Source organism: Vombatus ursinus, unplaced genomic scaffold (assembly GCF_900497805.2).
Source record: "Vombatus ursinus unplaced genomic scaffold, bare-nosed wombat genome assembly UNPS02000749.1, whole genome shotgun sequence".
Classification (NCBI taxonomy): domain Eukaryota; kingdom Metazoa; phylum Chordata; class Mammalia; order Diprotodontia; family Vombatidae; genus Vombatus; species Vombatus ursinus.
In genome coordinates, this window is record NW_020940527.1 from 19,590,074 (window position 1) to 19,609,838 (window position 19,765).

At 42.2% G+C, this 19,765-nt stretch overlaps 1 protein-coding gene across 1 annotated transcript in view; it reads right to left on the reverse strand.

The window, feature by feature from the left end:
- Positions 1–11,128, reverse strand: part of RBP3 (retinol binding protein 3) — a 20,492-nt gene extending 9,364 nt beyond the window's left edge. Inside the window, exons 1-2 of the mRNA XM_027857803.1 lie at positions 8,081–11,128; positions 1,863–2,053 (exon numbers count right to left, since the gene is read on the reverse strand). Of these exons, the coding sequence (XP_027713604.1) occupies positions 1,863–2,053; positions 8,081–11,128 (3,239 nt within the window). The remainder of the gene's footprint in view (positions 1–1,862; positions 2,054–8,080) is intronic.
- Positions 11,129–19,765: the final 8,637 nt, after the last annotated feature.

Consider the following 19,765-nt stretch of genomic DNA (forward strand, 5'->3'; position numbering starts at 1 on the left):
ATCTATCTATCTATCTATCTATCTATCTATCTATCTATCTATCTATCTATCTATCTATCTCTATATCTATAAGTATATATGTATCTCTCTGTATTTATATGTATATATGCATATACATAAATATACATGTATGTATGTGTGTATATATATAGATATATATAGAGAGAGAACTTAATATGTGCTACACACTGTGCTAAACATTTTATAAATGTCTCATTCAATTCTCACAAGAATCCTGTGAAGTAGGTGGTATTATCCCCATTTTACAGCTGATGAAACTGAGGCAAATAGAAGTTAAATGACTTGCCCAGGGTCACACAGGTATTAAGTGTCTAAGGCTGGATTTGAACTTAGAGATTCCTGACTCCATGCCATGACATCACATAGCGGCCAAATCAAGCATACTTTATAGCTATAAGTGGATCTTTCAATATAAGGGCATTCTTTAAGAGAATTTATTTAAAAAAAATTCTGTGAAATAAATGATCAATCTTGAATTTATGTTCTTGTGAAGACTGATTTTTCATATATTGAAGTCTCTTAGGGAGAGGCATACCGTTACATATAGGACTTTATTTTTCAGGTTTGCATTGGCCTTCTCTGTCATAAGTAGGACAATGATAATCTCTAGACATCCTAATTCATTCTAAGAAATATGCTTGGTGGTATTGAACTGGAATGGTGAAATATTTTGGTCTCATTCAGAGCCATAATTAGCAACATCTGGGCAAACATTGCCTAGGGCAAGCAGTAACTAGCAGGGAAAGCACCCTCAAATCAGCTTTACTACTCATGATGTGAAAATGATACAAGAAGTAATTAAGATAAATTGAATCAAGTGGGAAGAAGAATTAGTTACTATAAAGGCTTAGGGGATAGAATCTCAGCGTCAGAAAGGATCTCAGAGGCCCTTTAGTCCAACCCAAAGGGTCTGGGGTCCCATGCTCTTTTGACTCCATCAGAGAAGGCTTGGTGATCATCTCTCCAATACAGTGAGGTAGGCAAAGTAACATGGGAATTTCTGTCCTCATGGGGGAGGAGGTATGGATGCTTATTCAGGGAAGGTGGGAGAGAAACTGGTCTTTACAGAAGGAAAATCTGAGGATGGAGTGTGGTACAGTAGAAAGAATCAGAGGACCTGAGTTCAAATCCAGACCCTGGTGTTTATTGCCTGTGTGATTTTGGAGGAATCGTTACACCTCTCTGGGCTTTGGTGGCTCTATAGGTAAAATGAGAAATTTGGACCAAAAGGTCTCTGAGGCCCATTTTAGCTCAAGACCTACACAGGTATACACTTTATAAATATTCACAAAATAAATTCAAGGTAACAAAACAACAACAATAAGAAAGAGGAAACCTGGGGTTGCAGAGAGGGTAAAGTAAGGTTGGGTTGATTATTTTTTTATGGGAGAAAAGGAAGAAGAAAAGGAGATTATTTAAAGTTTTCTGTCCTACCACCTTGAAGCAAAATCCTTCTTTCCCTTCTTTTTGGTTCTAGACCATAATCTCAAGCTAGTTGTTGTTGTTGTCCAGTTGTGTCCAACTCTTTGTGACCCCGTGGACCACAGCACACCAATATTGTCCATGGGATTTTCTTAGCAAAGATACTAGAGCAGTTTGCCATTTTCTTCTATGGTAGATTGAGGCAAACAAAGAATAAATGACTTGCCCAGAGTGAGCTGGTAAGTGTCTGAGGTCAGATTTGAACTCGGGTCTTCCTGATTCTAGGCCCAGCACTCTCTCCACTGAGCCACCTAGTTGCCTCCCAAGCTACTTACAACTTTGGTTTTATTCAGTTTTCCAGTCATCCTGTGGCCTGGATTTCCAGTCAAGGTTTGAGGACCTTCTCCTCCCATGTTTACCTCATGTCAATAATCATCCCATCCGTGCGCACGATCTTCTTCCAGACGTGCTCTACCAGGAGATCAGAGACTTGGGTGAGCAGCTCACAGTCTCCAAACATGTCAAACCTCAGGTAGCCGATGTTGCCCTCAAACACATTGGTATGGAAGGAAAACTTGATCAGATCTTCAAAGGCTTCAGGAGAAGGAAGCTGACAGAATTCAAAATAAGACTGGGAAAGTCGTAGAATTCATTCATTCAACAAATACGTTTGTCAACATTTATCTTTAGTAGCTCACCACAGCATGGCAAATTGGAGAGAAGACCAGTCTAGGAATTAGGAAAATCTGAGTTCAAGTCCTTTCTCTGACATAGGCTATGTGACCCTGGGTCACAACTTACCCTTTCAATGTCCCAGACAACTCTCTTACATGAGCTGTTAGTCTATATCTGTGTAGGGAATTTCCCCACTGGGAGTTCCTTGCATGACTGAAGTCATAGGTTCATCCCCTACCCCCATGTCCCCTCAGATGACATCATAGTGCTACTCTTAAGTTTTTTGGGGGTGTGTTAATGTAAGGATAACTAAGATGTAGTATCGGCCCTTATGGAGCTTAGAATCTAGGAGCTGAGTAAATTTCACAAATTTCTAAGGAAAATGACATTTCTCAATCAAGGTCCAAATATCACCTTGATGTGATTGGAAACCTTAAGTATGAGTTGCAAATCAAAAACTCAGAGTGGGAAGTTCACATTCATGGTACCAGAATTAACTGGTGTAGTAAGCAGAGAGCTGACCTCAACACTAGGAAGATTTGAATTAAAAAGCCATACTGGATGTGTGACCCTGGGAAAATAGCTTAACCTCTCTGTGCTATAGACAACTTTCTAAGATTTTAAGTTGCTGAGAAAATGCTGACCTGCATCCAATACAGGTGAGTTTCCCTACTTGGGGGTTTAGTCCATACCATTGAAAACCAGATCCAGGCCCTGTCCCTTTGTTTCTGGGACACACCTGATTTGAACATATTCAAGGAATGTTATTAACACTGAAAAATAGTCTTTGAAACATGTTTGTCATATGAGTTTCAATATCTAGATGAGAAATGCAAAGAGCCCCCAGATTGGATACCCCACACAAACTGCAGTGTTTCCTAAACAAGAAAAGCAAAGTGGATTTGTAGTAAGGTTTTTTTTTAAGATGCTATCAACATGCTTTATTCTACTGTCAATCTTATAGTCTCGGATCCTATAGGCTACTGATGTCCCCCTTTAAAAAGTTAACTAATTTCCTATCAGTGGTGGGGATGGGGGAGGTATTCATTTGTAAAAAAATATTTTTAAGCTCTGTTCATCTCATCCCATGTTATTAAAGCCCTCACCTTCTCATTTCTGGCTTTCATTCCTCACCCTCCAACCAGTTCTCAAATGTCGTTGATAAAATTATATCTATCTGTTCCTGCCGTCCATGACTTAATGAATCCATCAGGCTCAGGGAATCAGATAGTGATAAATTAATATTAACTTTAGCTTTGTAGCTTCTTTTCAGCCTGAATTGAAAGGACTCATTGAACTGTGTGCTGTCTCATTTTCTTTCTGTAGTTTGTGGATCACGAGGCTAGTTAGAGATCTGGCTTCTGGTCCTCACTTTGCCATTTGTAATTTCTCCATCTGTGAAATGGGTATCAGTTTTGCCTTATCTCAAAGAGTTGTAATGAGCAAACAAAATGAGATGGAATGTACTTTAAAACCTATAAGTAAAAGGAAGGTGTTACTGCTGTTATTACTATTAATACTAATGATGATAACAAGAGGCAGCGTGATGTAATGAAAAGAGAGCTAACGTCAAGGCTAGGAAGATTTGAGTGCAAGTCCGGGGCCACTTCCTGCTTCCTTTTTCAACCTTCTCCTCATCCTCTAGCTGACCTTTTAAGGTAGGGTATGGGACTCAAAATTCTATTCTTGGCCCTTTCTTCTTTCCTCTCTAGGATCTTTACCTTGACACCCTCGTTTATTCCCATAGCTGTAACTGTTGCTCCCAACTCCAATATCTGCCTCTCTAATCCTGATCTCTCTTGCCAGCACCTCCAACTTAATATAAGACATTTCCATCTGTTTGGCTCAATGGCACCTCAGATTCAACAAGTCCCAAGTGCAACTTACAGTCTTTCCCCAAACCTTGATTTTACTTTTCCCACCACTGGCACCACCAATCACAGTGTCTCCTATGCCCCCACAATTTGGTGTTTTCTTTCATTCTTCCCTCTCCTTCATTTCTTTTAGTCAATCAATTACCAAGTCTTATCAATTGAAGCTCTGAAGCTAACCCTTCCTTGAGAGAAGCCTTAGCACAGTGCACAGAAGGACAACCTCAGAGTCAAGAAGACCTGGGTCCTGGTGTTGTCTGTCACACATACCAGCTGTGTGACCACAGAGAAGTCACTTATTCTTTTGGTACCCCCAAATGGCTCTCTGAGGCTATAAGTTGCAGACAAATTCCTTATCTGCATATGTGGAGGGTATTTCCATACTTGGGAGTTCTGTACAAAAATGAAATCAGAGGCCTAGTTCCCTCCCCCAAATATTGTTTTCCAGTAAATAATTTTTTAAAAAAATTGCAAGGTTCATGTGGGCAGAAATGGTTATGGGACTAATGTTTAAACCTACCCCAAGGATCTGGCACCAAAGGCTGAATGTAATAAGCATTTAACTAACATTAACAAAATTGTTATTAATAATTAATAATAACAATTGGAACAAACTAGCAGATATTTGTTGACTGAAATTTGCTTTTCATAACCCTCCTTACCTTAGCTGCTGCATCCTCATCCCCTAGTGGCAGGCAGCATCTTTGAACACAGCTGAATTCCTTTGTTTGGGGGTTTAGGCCATGGACCTGATGGTTTGCACAAATGGCATCAATGCTTTTCCTCCCCTCTTGCCTCCCTCCCCTCCCTCCCCTTTCTCTTTACTTTGTTTGGCCATTGCACATGACCATCAGAGGCTATTGAATTTGTCATTTCCAATCCAGTGGCCAGTGACAGGAATTCCACTTGATCTTTCGAGTGTGTGGATTGATTAATGAGGCCTGGGTTCCAGGAATATACCCATTATCTCCATGGCTTCAATCTGACTCTATTTATGTGTGGTTCAGAAATCCTGAATTCATGTGAGAAAGCCCCCTCCTGGTTACACAGAGGTGATTTCAAAAGATGCTCGACATTTTTTAAGACTTGTGGTATGGGTGAGCAATAAAGGTCACTGAGAGAGGATAATTGCTCATCTTTTGAAGCCCTGTGAAATTTAACAACTGTATGCATGCATGTGTGCGTGTGTGTGTGTGTGTGTGTGTGTGTGTGTGTGTGTACAGCAAAGTGTTTTATTGGGGTAGTTTTAAACAGGGCACCAATGTTTTCTCAACAAGTGCTTAAAAAGGCCTTGAGGAGGGCCAAGCCTGCCCTACTCTGGACAGTCTGTTCTGTTTTTAATGACCTCTAAGGATGACCTCAAGTCTATGAGCTCTATAAAGCAGCTCTGTGATTGTTGAACTTCTGTCTTGGAATCCTTAGGACCGTGCACAGTAGGCAGAAATGAACCGTGGATCAAAAATGGACTAAGAGACCATTAGGGCTGAGGAGGACTTTAGAAATTGCTCAGTCTTGTCCCCTCATTTGATAGCTGCAGAACTGAGGCCTGAACAGGGACAGGGTCTTGATTACAGTCACACACCTACCAAGAAGCAGAGCCCCGGACACCAGCCTGAGCCTTCTAACTTCCCCTTTGTTTTTGCCCCTGCATCATGCAAGGCCCATGCCAAATGTAAAAGCTTTAAAATGTTTAGTACCAGGTTGAAACTGTCCTTGGAGAAGAGTGCTTGGTTCACGGACCAAGGAAGATGAGGCAGGGTGCAGTTTTTCTGAGGAGCAGTGATTGGGAAATGTGGATTTGGAAAATTTTCTTTTTGTCAAAAAACTTCAAACTCTTCCTTCTTCTTCTATTGAAAAGGCATTAAGGAATTTGGGCTCATTCATTTTATGGGTTCAGTGGAGTGATGAGAGAAAGTTCAGGGTAGTGGAAAGCCTGCTGGTGTGGAAGTCAAGAGAGACCTAGGTTTGAATTCTGTCTTCAGCATTTACTAGCATAGGCAAGTCACCTATCTCTCTCGGGTGTCAGTTTCCTCATTTGTAAAATGGAATAGTAATGCTTATAGTGATTTGACACAAAAGGGTGGTTGTGTTCTTCAGGCTTTTTTAGGGTAATAATACTCCAGGTTATTGTCCACATCAAATGATACATGGTATGTCCAGTGCTTAGCAAACCTTTACTTAAGTGTTCTTAAGTTGTATCCTACCCTCCCTCTACTGCACACAAAATGTAAGCCCCCTGAGGGTAGAGACTGTTTAGTTGTTGTCTTTGTATTCCCAGAGCCTAATACAGTATACTTTATTCCCCTCTAACTAGCTGTGTGACCCTGGGCAAGTCATTTAACCCTGTGCTTCAGTTCCTCATCTGTAAAATGGTCTGCAAAATGACAAACCACTCTAGTATCTTTGCCTAGACAACCCCAGATGAGGCTGTAAAGAATCAGACATGACTGAAATGACTCAACAGTAACATATTCTACAGTCGGGGGACATCAGTCGACTTGTTTCTGAAACAGGACACCACGTTTCCCATCTGCATGTCTTTGAGTTGGCTGTCTGCCATGCCTGGGACGCTGTGCTCCCTCACCTTTGCATCTTGCTTTCCCACACTGGCCTAAGGGCTGTTCTTCCCTGATGATACCCCGTCTCCCACCCCTGCCTTTGTACCACCTGTCTCGCATGAATGGAATACTCCTTCTCACCTCTGCCTTTTGGTTTCTTTGGCTTCCTCTGAGATTTACTTCAGATCCTTCCTTGTGCAGGAGGCCTATCCTGTGGGCTCTTCCCATTTTGTCCCTACTAGTACCTTCCCTTCTGAGATTTCCTTCCATCTATGCTATATATCTGGACATACCAAGTATTTACATGTTATTTCCTGATTAGAAGGTGAAGACCTTAAGGCAAGAATGATTTTTGCCTTTGTATCCTTAGCACTTAGCACAGTGTTTGGCATGTAATAAATGCTTGTTGGCTTGACTTGACATAGCAGGTACTTAATAAGCATTTTTTTGGATTGGATTTCTTCTTCTATAAATCACAACTTTTTATAATTGTCTGTTTAATTCATTCTCCTGGGACAGATAGGTAGCACAGCAGATAAAGTGTCAAGCCTGGAATTAGAAAGACTCATCTTTCTGAGTTCAAATCTGGATTCAGATACTTATTAGCTATGTGACCCTGGTCAAGTTACTCAACCCTGTTTGCCTCAGTTTCCTCATCTGTAAAATAAGCTGGAGAAGGAAACAACGAACTACTTCAATATCTCTGCCAAGAAATCCCCAAATGAAGTCACAAAGAGTCAGATACCCCTAGGAAAAAAATGACTGAACAACAATTCATTGTCATTAATTGTATGAAGGGAGTCCAGTAAGATGAAGTTCATTAAATTCCTCAAATTAATATCAGCTACTTATTTCTACCTCTTCTTCTCCTACCGACGTTCTCCCAGATCTACTAACACTGAGCTATATTGACTGGGTTCCTTGACTTTTCCTGGCCATTCTGGTGAGCCCTCTGACAATAACGATGGTACACTCTTGACGTACTATCTCAACAATGGATTCGACCCTTGAAAGGTCTACATTCTAAGCAGACCGATCTATCTTCTGCTTGTGGTACCACTTATCCTGGTGGGATTGCCAATGTGCCTTCCTCTGTCAATCTGTAAAATGAGCAGTTGTGCTGATTCACTTCCCTGGGCAAGAGAATGGTTCTTATTTTCATAAAATTTTGTAGGAGGAAGAAACTTGAGAGGTCATCTTGTTCAATCCCTATCCGAAGCATGGATTTCCTTCACAACTTACTTCCTTCAACCCTGTGTCCCATAATTATTGCTTGAACACCTGCAGTGAGAGGGAACTCATTACTTCACGAGGAAGCCAATTTAATTTTTTGGACAGCTCTATGTTTTCCCTCCTTTGCACTTGTTTGTCCCCTTTTAATTTTCCATTAGTCCTGGTCCTTCCCTCTGGAGCTAAGTAGAATGAATCTACTGATGGGTGTGATCCTCTACTCTTTCTGCTTAAACCCTAAATACCATTAAGAGAGGGCTTCCCATTGGGTTTGATTCTATCAAGGCTGTTCTGGAGCCTCACCTGCATGGGAACAATCCCAGGGATGCGGTCCTTGGAGTCCTCTGGGATATGGGCGGTCTTCAGGTGTCTATCTCCAGAAAGAGTCTGCAGATCTGCCCCCAACATGTCAGCCAGTTCCCCTTCTGAGATGACTTGCCCATACTGGGTCTGGAGTCTTGCCAGCTTTGCTGCCACTCTGGACCCCACCTCTGGGGAGGCATAATTATCAGCAACAAGCTTTCCAGCTGTCTGTAGAATGGTGGGCACCTTGGCACGAAGGGCAACAATGCCCTGGGTGGTGATGAGGGCCTCACTTGCCAGCACGCTGACATCAGGCTCAACCCCAGCCATATCCCAGGCTTTGCCAGTGACTGGGCTGATGGCCACTTGGGTGGGCATGGAAGCATAAAGGGGGCTGTTACCCACCTGGTAAATGCCCACTGAAAGGGCCCCTCCTGCTGTGGGCTCACCGATGACTGTGGCCCGATGCAAGTCCTTCATGGTGTGAGCAAAGGCCTCAGCTGCAGAACCACTGGTGTGGCTGATCAAGATGTACAGGTCTTTCTGGGAACCGTAACGCTCTCCAGCCACCTGAGGCAGAGTCCAAACCTCTGTGACCTGGGAGGTTGCCCGATCAAAGATGGTATACAGGTGCTTACGGGGCTTAGCTTCGAAGAAGTAGGAGCAGAGGAGGGGCACAGTGGTGGAGTAGCTCCCAGGGTTGTACCTCAGGTCCACCACCAATGCTTCTGTGTTCACCAACTTCTCCCATACCAGCTCTACCAGCTGTGACCCGATGGCTCGCACTGTCTCTGCCTCCGCCATCATGTCAAAGCGGAGGTAGCCCAGCTGCCCAGGTAGCACCTCTGTCTTGAAGAGGGCCTCGATGAGGTAAGTCAGCTCCTCAGGGGAAGGGACCCCTTTGTGGGGTGGGGACAATTCCTCAGGGACTGGCTCCCCTGGACCGTGGAATACATGTAGACGGTGGTCCCCAGACACCTCTTGCAGGTCACTGGTGAGTTGGGATGCTAATGACTCAAAGTCTACAGCTGTGCGGTAGGTCCCATGGACTAGCTTGGCTCTTAACAAGGCGCTGGCCTGCCCAACTACTTCTGGGAGAGCATAATGGTCCTCCAGGAGGTGTCCTGTGCCTTCCACCAATGCCCCTAGCCTCTGGTGAAATTCTATTACCTCCTTGGCTTTGTCCAGAGCTTCCTCAGCCAAGACTATGGCATCGGGTACAACTCCTCCTCCAAGCCAGCACTCCCCGTGGTTATCAATGAAAGTGAGAATGGGCACAGTGAGAACCAGGCTCCCATCGGGAGGCTGCAGCAGAGAAAAGGTACGGGTGTGCATGAGACTGCCTGCGGTGATTTCTCCAATCAGCGTGGCCCGGCCCAGGGACTGCATGAGGAAAGCAAACTCTTCTGCCGCTGTGGCGGTATGGTGGCTAGTGAGCAGGTAGACCCCTCGCTGAGCTCCGTAGGGTTTGCCTAGCAGCTGTGCCCGGCTGCGGTACTCCTGTGTTTGGTTGGTCTGGCGATCGTAGGTGGCAAAGAGGCGAACAGGGCCTGCTGCCGGGTCCTGGAAATAGGACAGGAGCAATGGCACTGCTGAGGAAGGCCCTCCGGGGTTGTAGCGGAGATCCATGATGAGATGATCCGTGTCCTGAAGGGGCTCCCAGACCTGTCGTAGCACATAGGGAGCCAGTGCGCCAAGGACCGAGGAGTCTGCAAACTCGTCAAACCGCAGATAGCCCACGTTACCTGGCAACACTGACACCTGGAACACAGAGTTTACCAGGGCCTGCCTTTGGGATTCACCCTCAGGCAATGACACGGATGCAGTGGAAGCAGCTTCCTCTCTAGGTTCGGCCCCAGCCGCGGCTTCCTCAGGCCTCAGAACCCGTACGAGGAGCCTGGGGTCCTCGGACACAGCCTGTAGTCCTGCATTGAGTTTGGCAGCCAAATCCTCCTCTGTGAGCACTGAGGAATAGTCGATGGCAGTAAGGTGATGGAGCAGGGCAGGTACTCTGTCGACCAGGGTGTAGTAATTCTGCAAGACTTCCATGAGACGCTGAATGGCTCCTGGTCTCGCCCTGCGGAGGGTGAGGATGGCCAGGGCTTTCTCTAGGGCCTTTTCTGCTGGAATCCCCACACAGGGTAGCACCCCACTGCCCTCCCACGTCTGGCTCCCCCCACTGAGGGGGCTCAGAGAACGGGACACGGGCACAGTGATGAAAAAGTCTGACTGACCAATACGAAGCTTCCGGAGATCTAGGGCCCCTCCCAGAGTCTGCTCTCCCACCACAATGGCCCGGCGCATCTTCTTGAGGATGTAGGCAATATCCTCTGCTACCCCGACCGTGTGATGGCTGGTGAGGACCACCACGTCCTTCTCCCCACCGTACCTCTCACCCAGCACCTGGGGCAGGGTCCAGATCTCTGTGGTGGTGTTTGATGGCCGGTCATAAACTGTGTCTACATGCAGCAGATTATCCCCCTGGTGTAGGTAGGAAATGACAAACGGGATTCCTGAAACTTCGCCTCCCGTGTTGTGCTGGAGATCCAACACCAGAGAAGAGGTCCCCATGAGCTTCTTCCAGACATCATTCACCAGGAACTCCCCGACTTTCTCTACCACCTCCTGGCCAGGGATGTAGTCCACTCTCAGGTAACCCACATTACCCTCCAGTACCTGGTACTTGATCATTTGCTGGAGCAAGGTGAGTAGTTCCTCCTGAGTGAGGCCGGTGAATTTGGGGCCTTGCTGGGGAGCCTCGGGGGTGCTGGGCTCATAAGAGATCACCAGCCGTGGGTCATTGAGAGAGCCCTGAACACCTGCCGTCAGGACGCTGGCCAGCATTTGGGGATCGGAGATATCCAAGATCTCTCCACTCTTGATTGCTTGTTTAATTGCTTCTTGCATCCCCATTAGGTTTTCTGGGAAGCAGTACTTATCCAATAAGATCTTGGCCATATCCAGAACCAGACCAGGTTGGAAGATTTGTTCTGCATGGGCCAGACTAAAGAGGAGGGCTGAGAACAACAGGAGACACTGGCTAGTCATTGGGAGTCAGAAGAAGGAACACACTTGGGAAAGAATCTCTCTTCTCTTTTAGTCCACAAAGCAGCCTCTTCTGTGCTGTGTGTCCCTCTTTGTCAATGACTAGAGACAGAAAGCCTTATGCTAAATATGGGAGCAGGGAATAAAGCAAAGGCTTTTTATCTCCATTAAACCTTTAATCTCATTAAATTGAAGTGCATCAGCCAAAGGGTGATAATGGTAGCCAGTCCTGCTGTTTATAGCCCCATTAATGAATGTGGGTAAAGAACGTGGTTTACTGGGACAGGTTCATTGTACCCCCATCTTTGTGCTGCTACTGAATATGCCCCAGTCTTCTCCCCTTTGGATCTTACTGATGTAATAATTGGTCCCAGTGTTGTTTAACACCAAGTAATTCAACTGTAAAGCTATTTGCTGGGAACTCACTTACCCTCTGGCAACTTCACTGCAATCACACTCTCATCTCCTGAGCATAAATTGGAGCCAAATTCGTGCTGCCCTGATTGCCTGGATAATTGCTAGTAATGATTTGTATTTTTGCAGCCCATTGCCTGGAAGGGCAATTTTCCAATGCTTTAGCATTTGACTATTTGCAGTCTCTAGACAACACACATTGATGAGAAAGCCATCACAAAAAACTACCACCCACGACAGGCTGGAGGAGCCCTGCAGGACGGCTGCATTCACTCTCAGCCCAGTGCAGCAAAAACTGAAGGCACTTTAATCTTCATAATTCTTAGCTCATTAGGATTTGCTTTTAATGACCCCTAGTGACATATGGTGATGTCTCCCCACTGTTTTCAACCAATGGAAACGCAGCTCCAACTACAATAGAACCGAGGTTTGCTTTTGAAGGGCAGATGAATTCAGGAGATTTTGGTCTTGCATATTTGGAAGGGGCTTTTATGTATTTGTTATGGAAGCCTAGAATATAGCATCTCAGAGGTGGGAGAGATCTCAGAGACCATCTAGTCCAATGCCTACTTGATCTGGAATTCAATGTAAAAATGATTGTCTAGTCTCTATCTGGACACTTCCAAGGATGGAGAGCTTACCACCTCCCAAGACCTTTGGACAACTTAGATTTTCCTTATAGAGGGCTAAAATCTTACCCTCTGTGACTACCATCCAGTGATTCCAGTTCTATCCTTTGAGGTCGTACAAAATGAGTATGAACACTGTCCTATGTAATAGTATTTTAAATATTTAAAGACAACTATCAGGACTACCTGCCTCTCTCCATCCCAAATTTCTGCTTCAGGGTAAACATTTGATCTTTTCCACCAAGCCATATATGACATTTTTTAAAAAAGCGTCTTTACCTTCTTGGCTTTCCTTTGGCTATAGACAATACAGTTTATGATTACTGATATGTGATAGGACACCCCTATGTTATGTTAATTTTTTTCTGAAGGTTGACAAAACTATGCCTCTTGATGCAGCTTCTTGGGCAATAATCAACAAGCATTTATTCCCTATTCTGTTCAGTCATTTTGCAGTCATGTTTGACTCTTTGTGACCCCATTTGGGGTTTTCTTGGCAAAGATACTGGAGCGGTTTGCCATTTCCTTTCCCAGCTCATTTTACAAATGAGTAAACAGAGGCAAACAGGGTTATGTGACTTGCTCAGGGTCACACAACTAGTAATTATCTGAAGCTGGATTTGAACTCATGAAGATGTCTTCCTGACTCCAGGTCTGGTGCTCTATCCAATGAACTGTTGATGTTAAGGAGCTCACAATTTGAGAAGGGAGATAAGAGAGATGCACAAATAACTATAATCCAAAATAGAAGATACCTGCGTCAGAGAGGGTGGTCTTAACACTCACAAGGTGTGTGTTGAAAGGATAGAGAGTGTTCTTCCAGCTAGAATAAAATGAAGAGGCACCAGATAGAGTACTGGGGGTTAGTTTTGTTAGTTAAGTAGGACCTTCCTGCCTATGGGCCTCCAGGGTCTTCTGGTAGCAACTTACCTTGTTTATGAATCTAGTGAGGTTGGAGAAGGGTCAGAAACTGTTTTCTGTAGAAACTCGGAAAAAATGACAATTAGGTAGGTACCAGACTACCTGAGAGGGCTGGAGTTCCAGAGACTCTGAATCCCAACTGAGTCCTGAGATCCCTGGTAGAGGGTATATTGGCAAAAATAGGTATATATAGTACTCTATAACTAACAAGTGTTTAGAGGAAGCATTACACCATTTCCAACAGTCCTCAGAGAATTACCAGATACATTCAAAGCATTTAGTTTCAGTACAAATTAGGTGTGAAACTAGGCTAAGTCTAGCTTTGCTAACCTGTCAGAAGCAGGTTAGTGTGCTGTATTCAGAAGCAAGAAGACACATATTCAAATTCTGCTTCTGACACTGACTAGTCATGTGACCACAGGCAACTGACTTAACTTCTCTTAGTGCCAATTTCCACAGCTAAAAAATGGGGTTAGTAGTACCTGCCTCACAGGGTCACTATAAGGCTTAAAAGAAAAAAAAATGCTTTTTAAATTTTAAAACATGATATAATTGTTAGTTATTGTAATAAACACACTGAATCAATAGCTTCCAGGAGCATAGGTAAAAAAAAATGCTTCAAGTAACTAATGATAAGAGCAATGAAAATTAAAAAAAAATCCTGGAGGTTTTGTCTCACATCCATATGTTTGCAAAGACGAAAAAAGACGGAAATAGTCAATATTGGAAGGATTGCAGACTGAACTGAACTTACATGCACAGACACACTAATACATTGTTAATGGAGCTATGAATCAGTACAGGTATTCTAGAAATCAATTTGGAATTATGCATATAAAGGAGCTAAAATGTCCATATTCTTTGACTCAGAGATTCCAGTGCTAGGAGTACGCTCCAAGAAAGCAACTGATAAAAAGAAAAACTCCATATAGACTGACATATTTGTAGCTTTATCTTTTGTGGTAGCAAAGAACTAGAAACAAATGAAATAACCAATCACATGGGGAATGGTTAAACAACTTCTGGTAGATGCATGTAATAGAATATTGCTGTGCTGTAACAAATGATGAATATGACAAATACAGAGGAACATGGAAAGATTTAAATGAACTGATGCAAAGTGACATAACTACAGTTGAGGAAACAATATATACCATGGCTATAACAATGTAAGTAAAATGAACAACAAAACAATCAAAATTATTATTGCAAAATTGCAAAGAATGAGATTGACCCTATAGAAAGCATGTGAAAAGACTTAGTTGTCTAACTCCTTTGCAGAGATATGTGTGTGGGTGGGTGTCCTCAGATATGAAACACTATGTACAATGTCAGATTTTTTTTTCCAGTTTATTTACTGGTTTTGCTGATTTTTTTCTTTTTTCTTAAAAAAAGGCCTTTCCTATAGAAAGACCACTTTCTGGAAGGGGATAGGGAGGGAGATATGAGGGAAATTCAGTGGATATATAATCAAAATATATCAATATAGTTTAAATTTTAAAAAGAAAATTATTTATATAGGATTATAAAAATGGAAGAAATATTCAAGGTTGTTGAATATGATATTTACATTTTACAGATGCAGAAACTGAGATGCAGAGAAGTGTAATGACTTGGTCAAACATGTTGTTGAGTTGTTTCAAGTGTGTTTGCCTCTTCATGACCCCATTTGGGGTTTTCTTGGCAAATATACTAGAGCGCTTTGCCGTTTCCTTCTCTAGCTCATTTTATAAATGAGGAAACTGAGGCAGACAGGGTTAAATGACTTGCCCAAGGTCACACAGCTAGTTAGTGTCTGAGGCCAAATTTGAACTCATGGACATTAGTCTTCCTCACTCCAGGCCCAGAACTCTATCCACTAGATCACCTAGCTGCCCCTTGATCAAACATACAGAAGTAGTAATTTGCAGAGCTCAGGTTTGGAGCTAGGTTCTCTCACTCCGAATCTAGCATTCTTTCTACTGTCCTCTCATGCAGTAGGAATTTTTGTCTTTGCCACCACAAAAAGAGCTGCTATAAATATTTTTGTCCATACAGGTCTTTTCTCTTTTTCTTTTAACTCTTTGGGATACAGACCTAGTAATGATATTGCTGGGTCAAAGAGTATGCCCACATTCATAGACCTTTGAGCATGGAACTCAGCATATCTTGAATGAATGTGAGCAATTAAGAGTTACCAGCTGTGTTTTCACAACATTCAAATATCTGCAAAGTGGAGGCTTTAAATCCTCTGAATGTTTTGCCTATACCATTCTTTCAAAATCCAGATGATTGAATTTTCTGTGGTTCTCCAGATCGAACAACCCTGGTATTTATACTAAACTTAAAGGTAATGGGGGTTATGCTTCTCCATTCCCCTCCATCCTGCTCTTTCCTGGTTCTCCAGCAGTGAAATGGCTTTTCTCCTTTCAGCAGGGACAAGGTAAATCACACTGAAAGGTACTTGTCTGTTTTTTTTTTTTTAAGTGAGGCAATTGGGGTTAAGTGACTTGCCCAGAGTCACACAGCTAGGAAGTATTATGTGTCTGAGGCCGGATTTGAACTCAGGCCCTCCTGAATCCAGGGCCGGTGCTCTATCCACTGGTACTTGTCAGTAATGTATGTACTAAGTACATACTAATGTATGTACTACGTGCTGGGAGCTATCAAAGATTCAGAGAAATTAATGGACTGGTTTCTGCCTTTGAAGAACTTACAGTATTGTAGGCCTGGTTCTAGTACCCAGAAATCAAAGGTTAGGCTATTTTAAAAGGAACTGCTCAGATTTACACTGACATTAGAGACAGTATGTCTTTAACTCTTCATTCTCATCTGCAGGGCAAAAGAGGAGGGAACTGTTCCCAAAGAGTGACATTGCCACACAGGTATAGTATAAATGGGAGGAGAACAGGTTTCATTGGGGAATAGCATTGGTGGGTGCCCTCCACTACACCCCCAACTGTCTCCAGCTCCGTGAGCAGGCTGCAGGCTAGGACATAGAGCAAGATGCACACTTGGATCCAAGTCTGCAAAGGCACTCTGGGCTCAAATTTTATAAATACAGAGTTTTAGACAAAGCTGATGTGGCACTAAATAACCATTGCCCTGTAATCCTAAAAGCAAGGCAACCGAGTAATCAGGACCACTGAAATGAGTGTACTTCCTGGATTGTCTAATACGGAGTGGTGACTAAGGGGCAGGGCCCCAAGAGACCTAACTCTGTGCCATAGCAGCTAGCGAGGGAGTGTTTGGTCCCATAGTAAGGTGAGCCTTAGCTTACATGCATTCTGGGGGTTGGGATAGTCCCGGTCAAACTGGTTTTCATCAGTTCCTGCAGGTTTGATGGCTGGAGGACTTTCTCCCCACGGGGCCCCAGGTAGTATTTTGTTTCACACTATGGAGTGAGTTTTGGAAAATTAGTGCTGATGATGTATGCTGGCCCAACTGTCTATCCCTGGTGATTGTAGGGGATAAAGCCCTACAAAAAACCCAGGGAAGGGGACTTCATGTAACTTTCAAAAGTAATAACTTGACATAAAAATGGTGCTAATAGCTGTATGGGAGTTGGTGGATGTGACTAGGGATCAGGTAAATTATATATATATATATATATATGTGTGTGTGTGTGTGTGTGTCTGTTTATATACACACATACATACATATATACATATACATATCTCTATCTATCTGATCTGTCTATCTATCTGTCAACTATCTATCTATCTATCTATCTATCTATCTGTGAGTGTATAAAGCAAAGGCAGAAAACCGTTATGATAATGCAGAATTAGAGAGAATTAGGCCAGGTGTTTGACCAGGTGTCCTAGAGGTACCAGCTTAAAGTTGGCCAGACTTAAAATCTCAAGCTGTACATGGTAGTTTACATATGTTATGGTGTCTTTGGTGTCTTACAGCCAATTAAGGAGAATGCCTTGATTCTAGGGCTATTATAAGGCATTTACCTTGTGTGACCTCATGATATAGGCAGCTGAGGGGAGTAGAGATCAGTGTGGGTAGAATGTGGGAAGAAGTAATGAAGATACTGGGACCAGGGATCAAGGATAAGGCTTGGGTCCTAAAGAACAAAAGGGGGGTGGGAAATAAATTTTTTTTCATTTTGGTGAGGCAGTTGGGGTTAAGTGACTTGCCCAGCTAGTGAGTATTATGGGTCTAAGGTCGGATTTGAACTCAGGTCCTTCTGATTCCAGGGCCAATGCTCTATCCACTGTGCCATCTGGCTGCCTTCCGGGAAATAATTTTTTAAACCAGTGGTTCTTAAACATTTTTGTATGTGTCATGGACCCCTTTGGTAGTTTGGTGAAACTTCTGGGCTCCTTCTCAGAATAATGTTTCTAGAAGCATAAACTAAAATACGTATGACACAAAGGAAACCAATTATATTAAAATGTAGTTATCAAAATGTAAAAACAACAACAATAAGTTCATGATCTCCAGCTTAAGAACTCCTGTTTTAAACTGAGAAATAACCTTCAATTCAAGTCAAATCAACAAGCATTTTAAAAACATTTTTACTCCATCTTAAACATGGATCTGGACTTTGGAAATAAAAAATTAAGAATATAACAGTCCTTGCCCTCAAGGAGCTTACATTCTAGTAGGAGAAGGGTACCATTTGTTGCCTTTGCTGAATGTCAACTCATTGGATGACCAAAGAAAAAGTTATAGATTATTATTATTAGTAATTTACTCTAGTTCATTGTTTTTCTTAGTTATTGGGTATTTTGCAACTATGTTTAAAGCCTGACTGAAAATTATTTAGAAACAATGAAAATAAGGCTCTGAAAGACATTAGGGTAGAAATAATAGAGACTAGTATCAGTTTTAAATGAAATGAAATTCATTAGTACAATGAAATGAAATTCATTAGTACAATTCTTCTTTTCCTTGGCAGATAACTCTTCTCTGCTTCCCTGACTGATTGCCCATGCCCGGAGGAGTAGACTCCTATTGAAAAATCCATTATTATTTTAAATATATTTTATTCTTTGTTTTACATGATTACACATGTGTGATCTATATCAGATTGCTTGCTGTCTTGGGAGGAGAGAGGGGAGGGAAGGATAGAATTTGGAGCTCAAAACTTTAAAAAAATGTTAAGAGTTGTTTTAACACATAATTGGGGAAAAACACAATATTTAAGAGAATAACTATTTTATTTTTTCCAATTACATCTAAAAACAATTTTTTACATTCATTTAAAAAAATTTGTGTTTTAAATTCACTCCCTTCCCCTCCTCCAAGACAGTAAGTAATTTGATATAGTTTACACATGTGCAATCATGCAAAATGTATTTCCTTGTTAGTCTTTTTTTTTAAAAGAAAACACAGACAAAAAAAAAACCAAACCAACAACAAGCACCAACCACCAATCCAAGAAAAATGAAGAAAGTTTAAAAAAAGTATGCCTCAATCTGTATTCATAATCAGTTCTTTCTCTGGAGGTGGATAGCTTTTTTCATCATAGGCTCTTCAAAATTGTCTTAGATCATTGTGTTGCTGAGAATAGTTAAGTCATTCATAGTTGATCATCATACAACATTGTTGTTATGTGTACAGTGTTCTCCTGGTTCTGCTCACTTTGCATCAGTTCATGTTAATCTTTCTTGATTTTTCTGAAAGCATCCTGCTCATCACTTCTTATAGCACAATGGTATTCCAACACAATCATATACCACAACTTGTTCAGTCACTCCCCAATCGATGAACATTTCCTCAATTTTCAATTCTTTGTCACCACAAAAAGAGCTGCTATAAATGTTTTTGTACATATAGGCCCTCCCCCTTTTAAAATGTCTTTGGGATACAGACCTAGTAGTGGTATTGCTGGGTCAAAAGGTATGCACAGTTTTATAGTCCTTTGGGCATAGTTCCAAATTGCTCTGCAGAATGGTTGGATCAGTTTACAACTCTACCAACAGTGCATTAGTGTCCCAAAGTTCCCACATCCCTACCATTTGTCATTTTCCTTTCTGTTATATTAGTCAATCTGATAGATATGAGTTGGTGCCTCAGAGTTGTTTCAATTTGCATTTCTCTAATCAATAGTGATTTAGAGCATATTTTCATATTACTGTAGATAGCTTTGATTTCTTCATCTGAAAACTCTGTTCACATCCTTTGACCATTTGTCAACTCGGGAATGACTTGCATTCTTATAAATTTAAATTAATTCTCTATATATTTGAGAAATTAGGCCTTTATCAGAGAAACTTGCTATAAAATTTTTCTCCTGGTTTCTTGCTTTCATTCTAATCTTGGGTACATTGATTTTGTCTGTACAAAATCTTTCAAATTTAATGTAATCAAAATTATCCATTTTACATCCCATAATGCTCTCAATTTCTTGTTTGGTCATAAATTCTTCCTTTATCCATAGATCTGACAGGTAAACTATTCCATGCCCCTCTAATTTGCTTACAGTATCTCCGTTCATGTCTAAATCATGTAATCTATTCTGCTATCCGCTTCTGTTTTATGGTTGAGTTCATATGATTAGGAACTGTGTATTTCCCTCCATCTTACTTTCCCTGCCATTTATCCTTCTTTCTCTTTTCTCTCACCCTATTCCTCCTCAAATGTGCTTTGCTTCTGACTACTGCTTCCCCCAATTCTCCTTCCCTTCTATAAGCTCCCCTCCCCCATTTTACCCTTCCTTCCCCTGTCCCCCTGCTCCTAC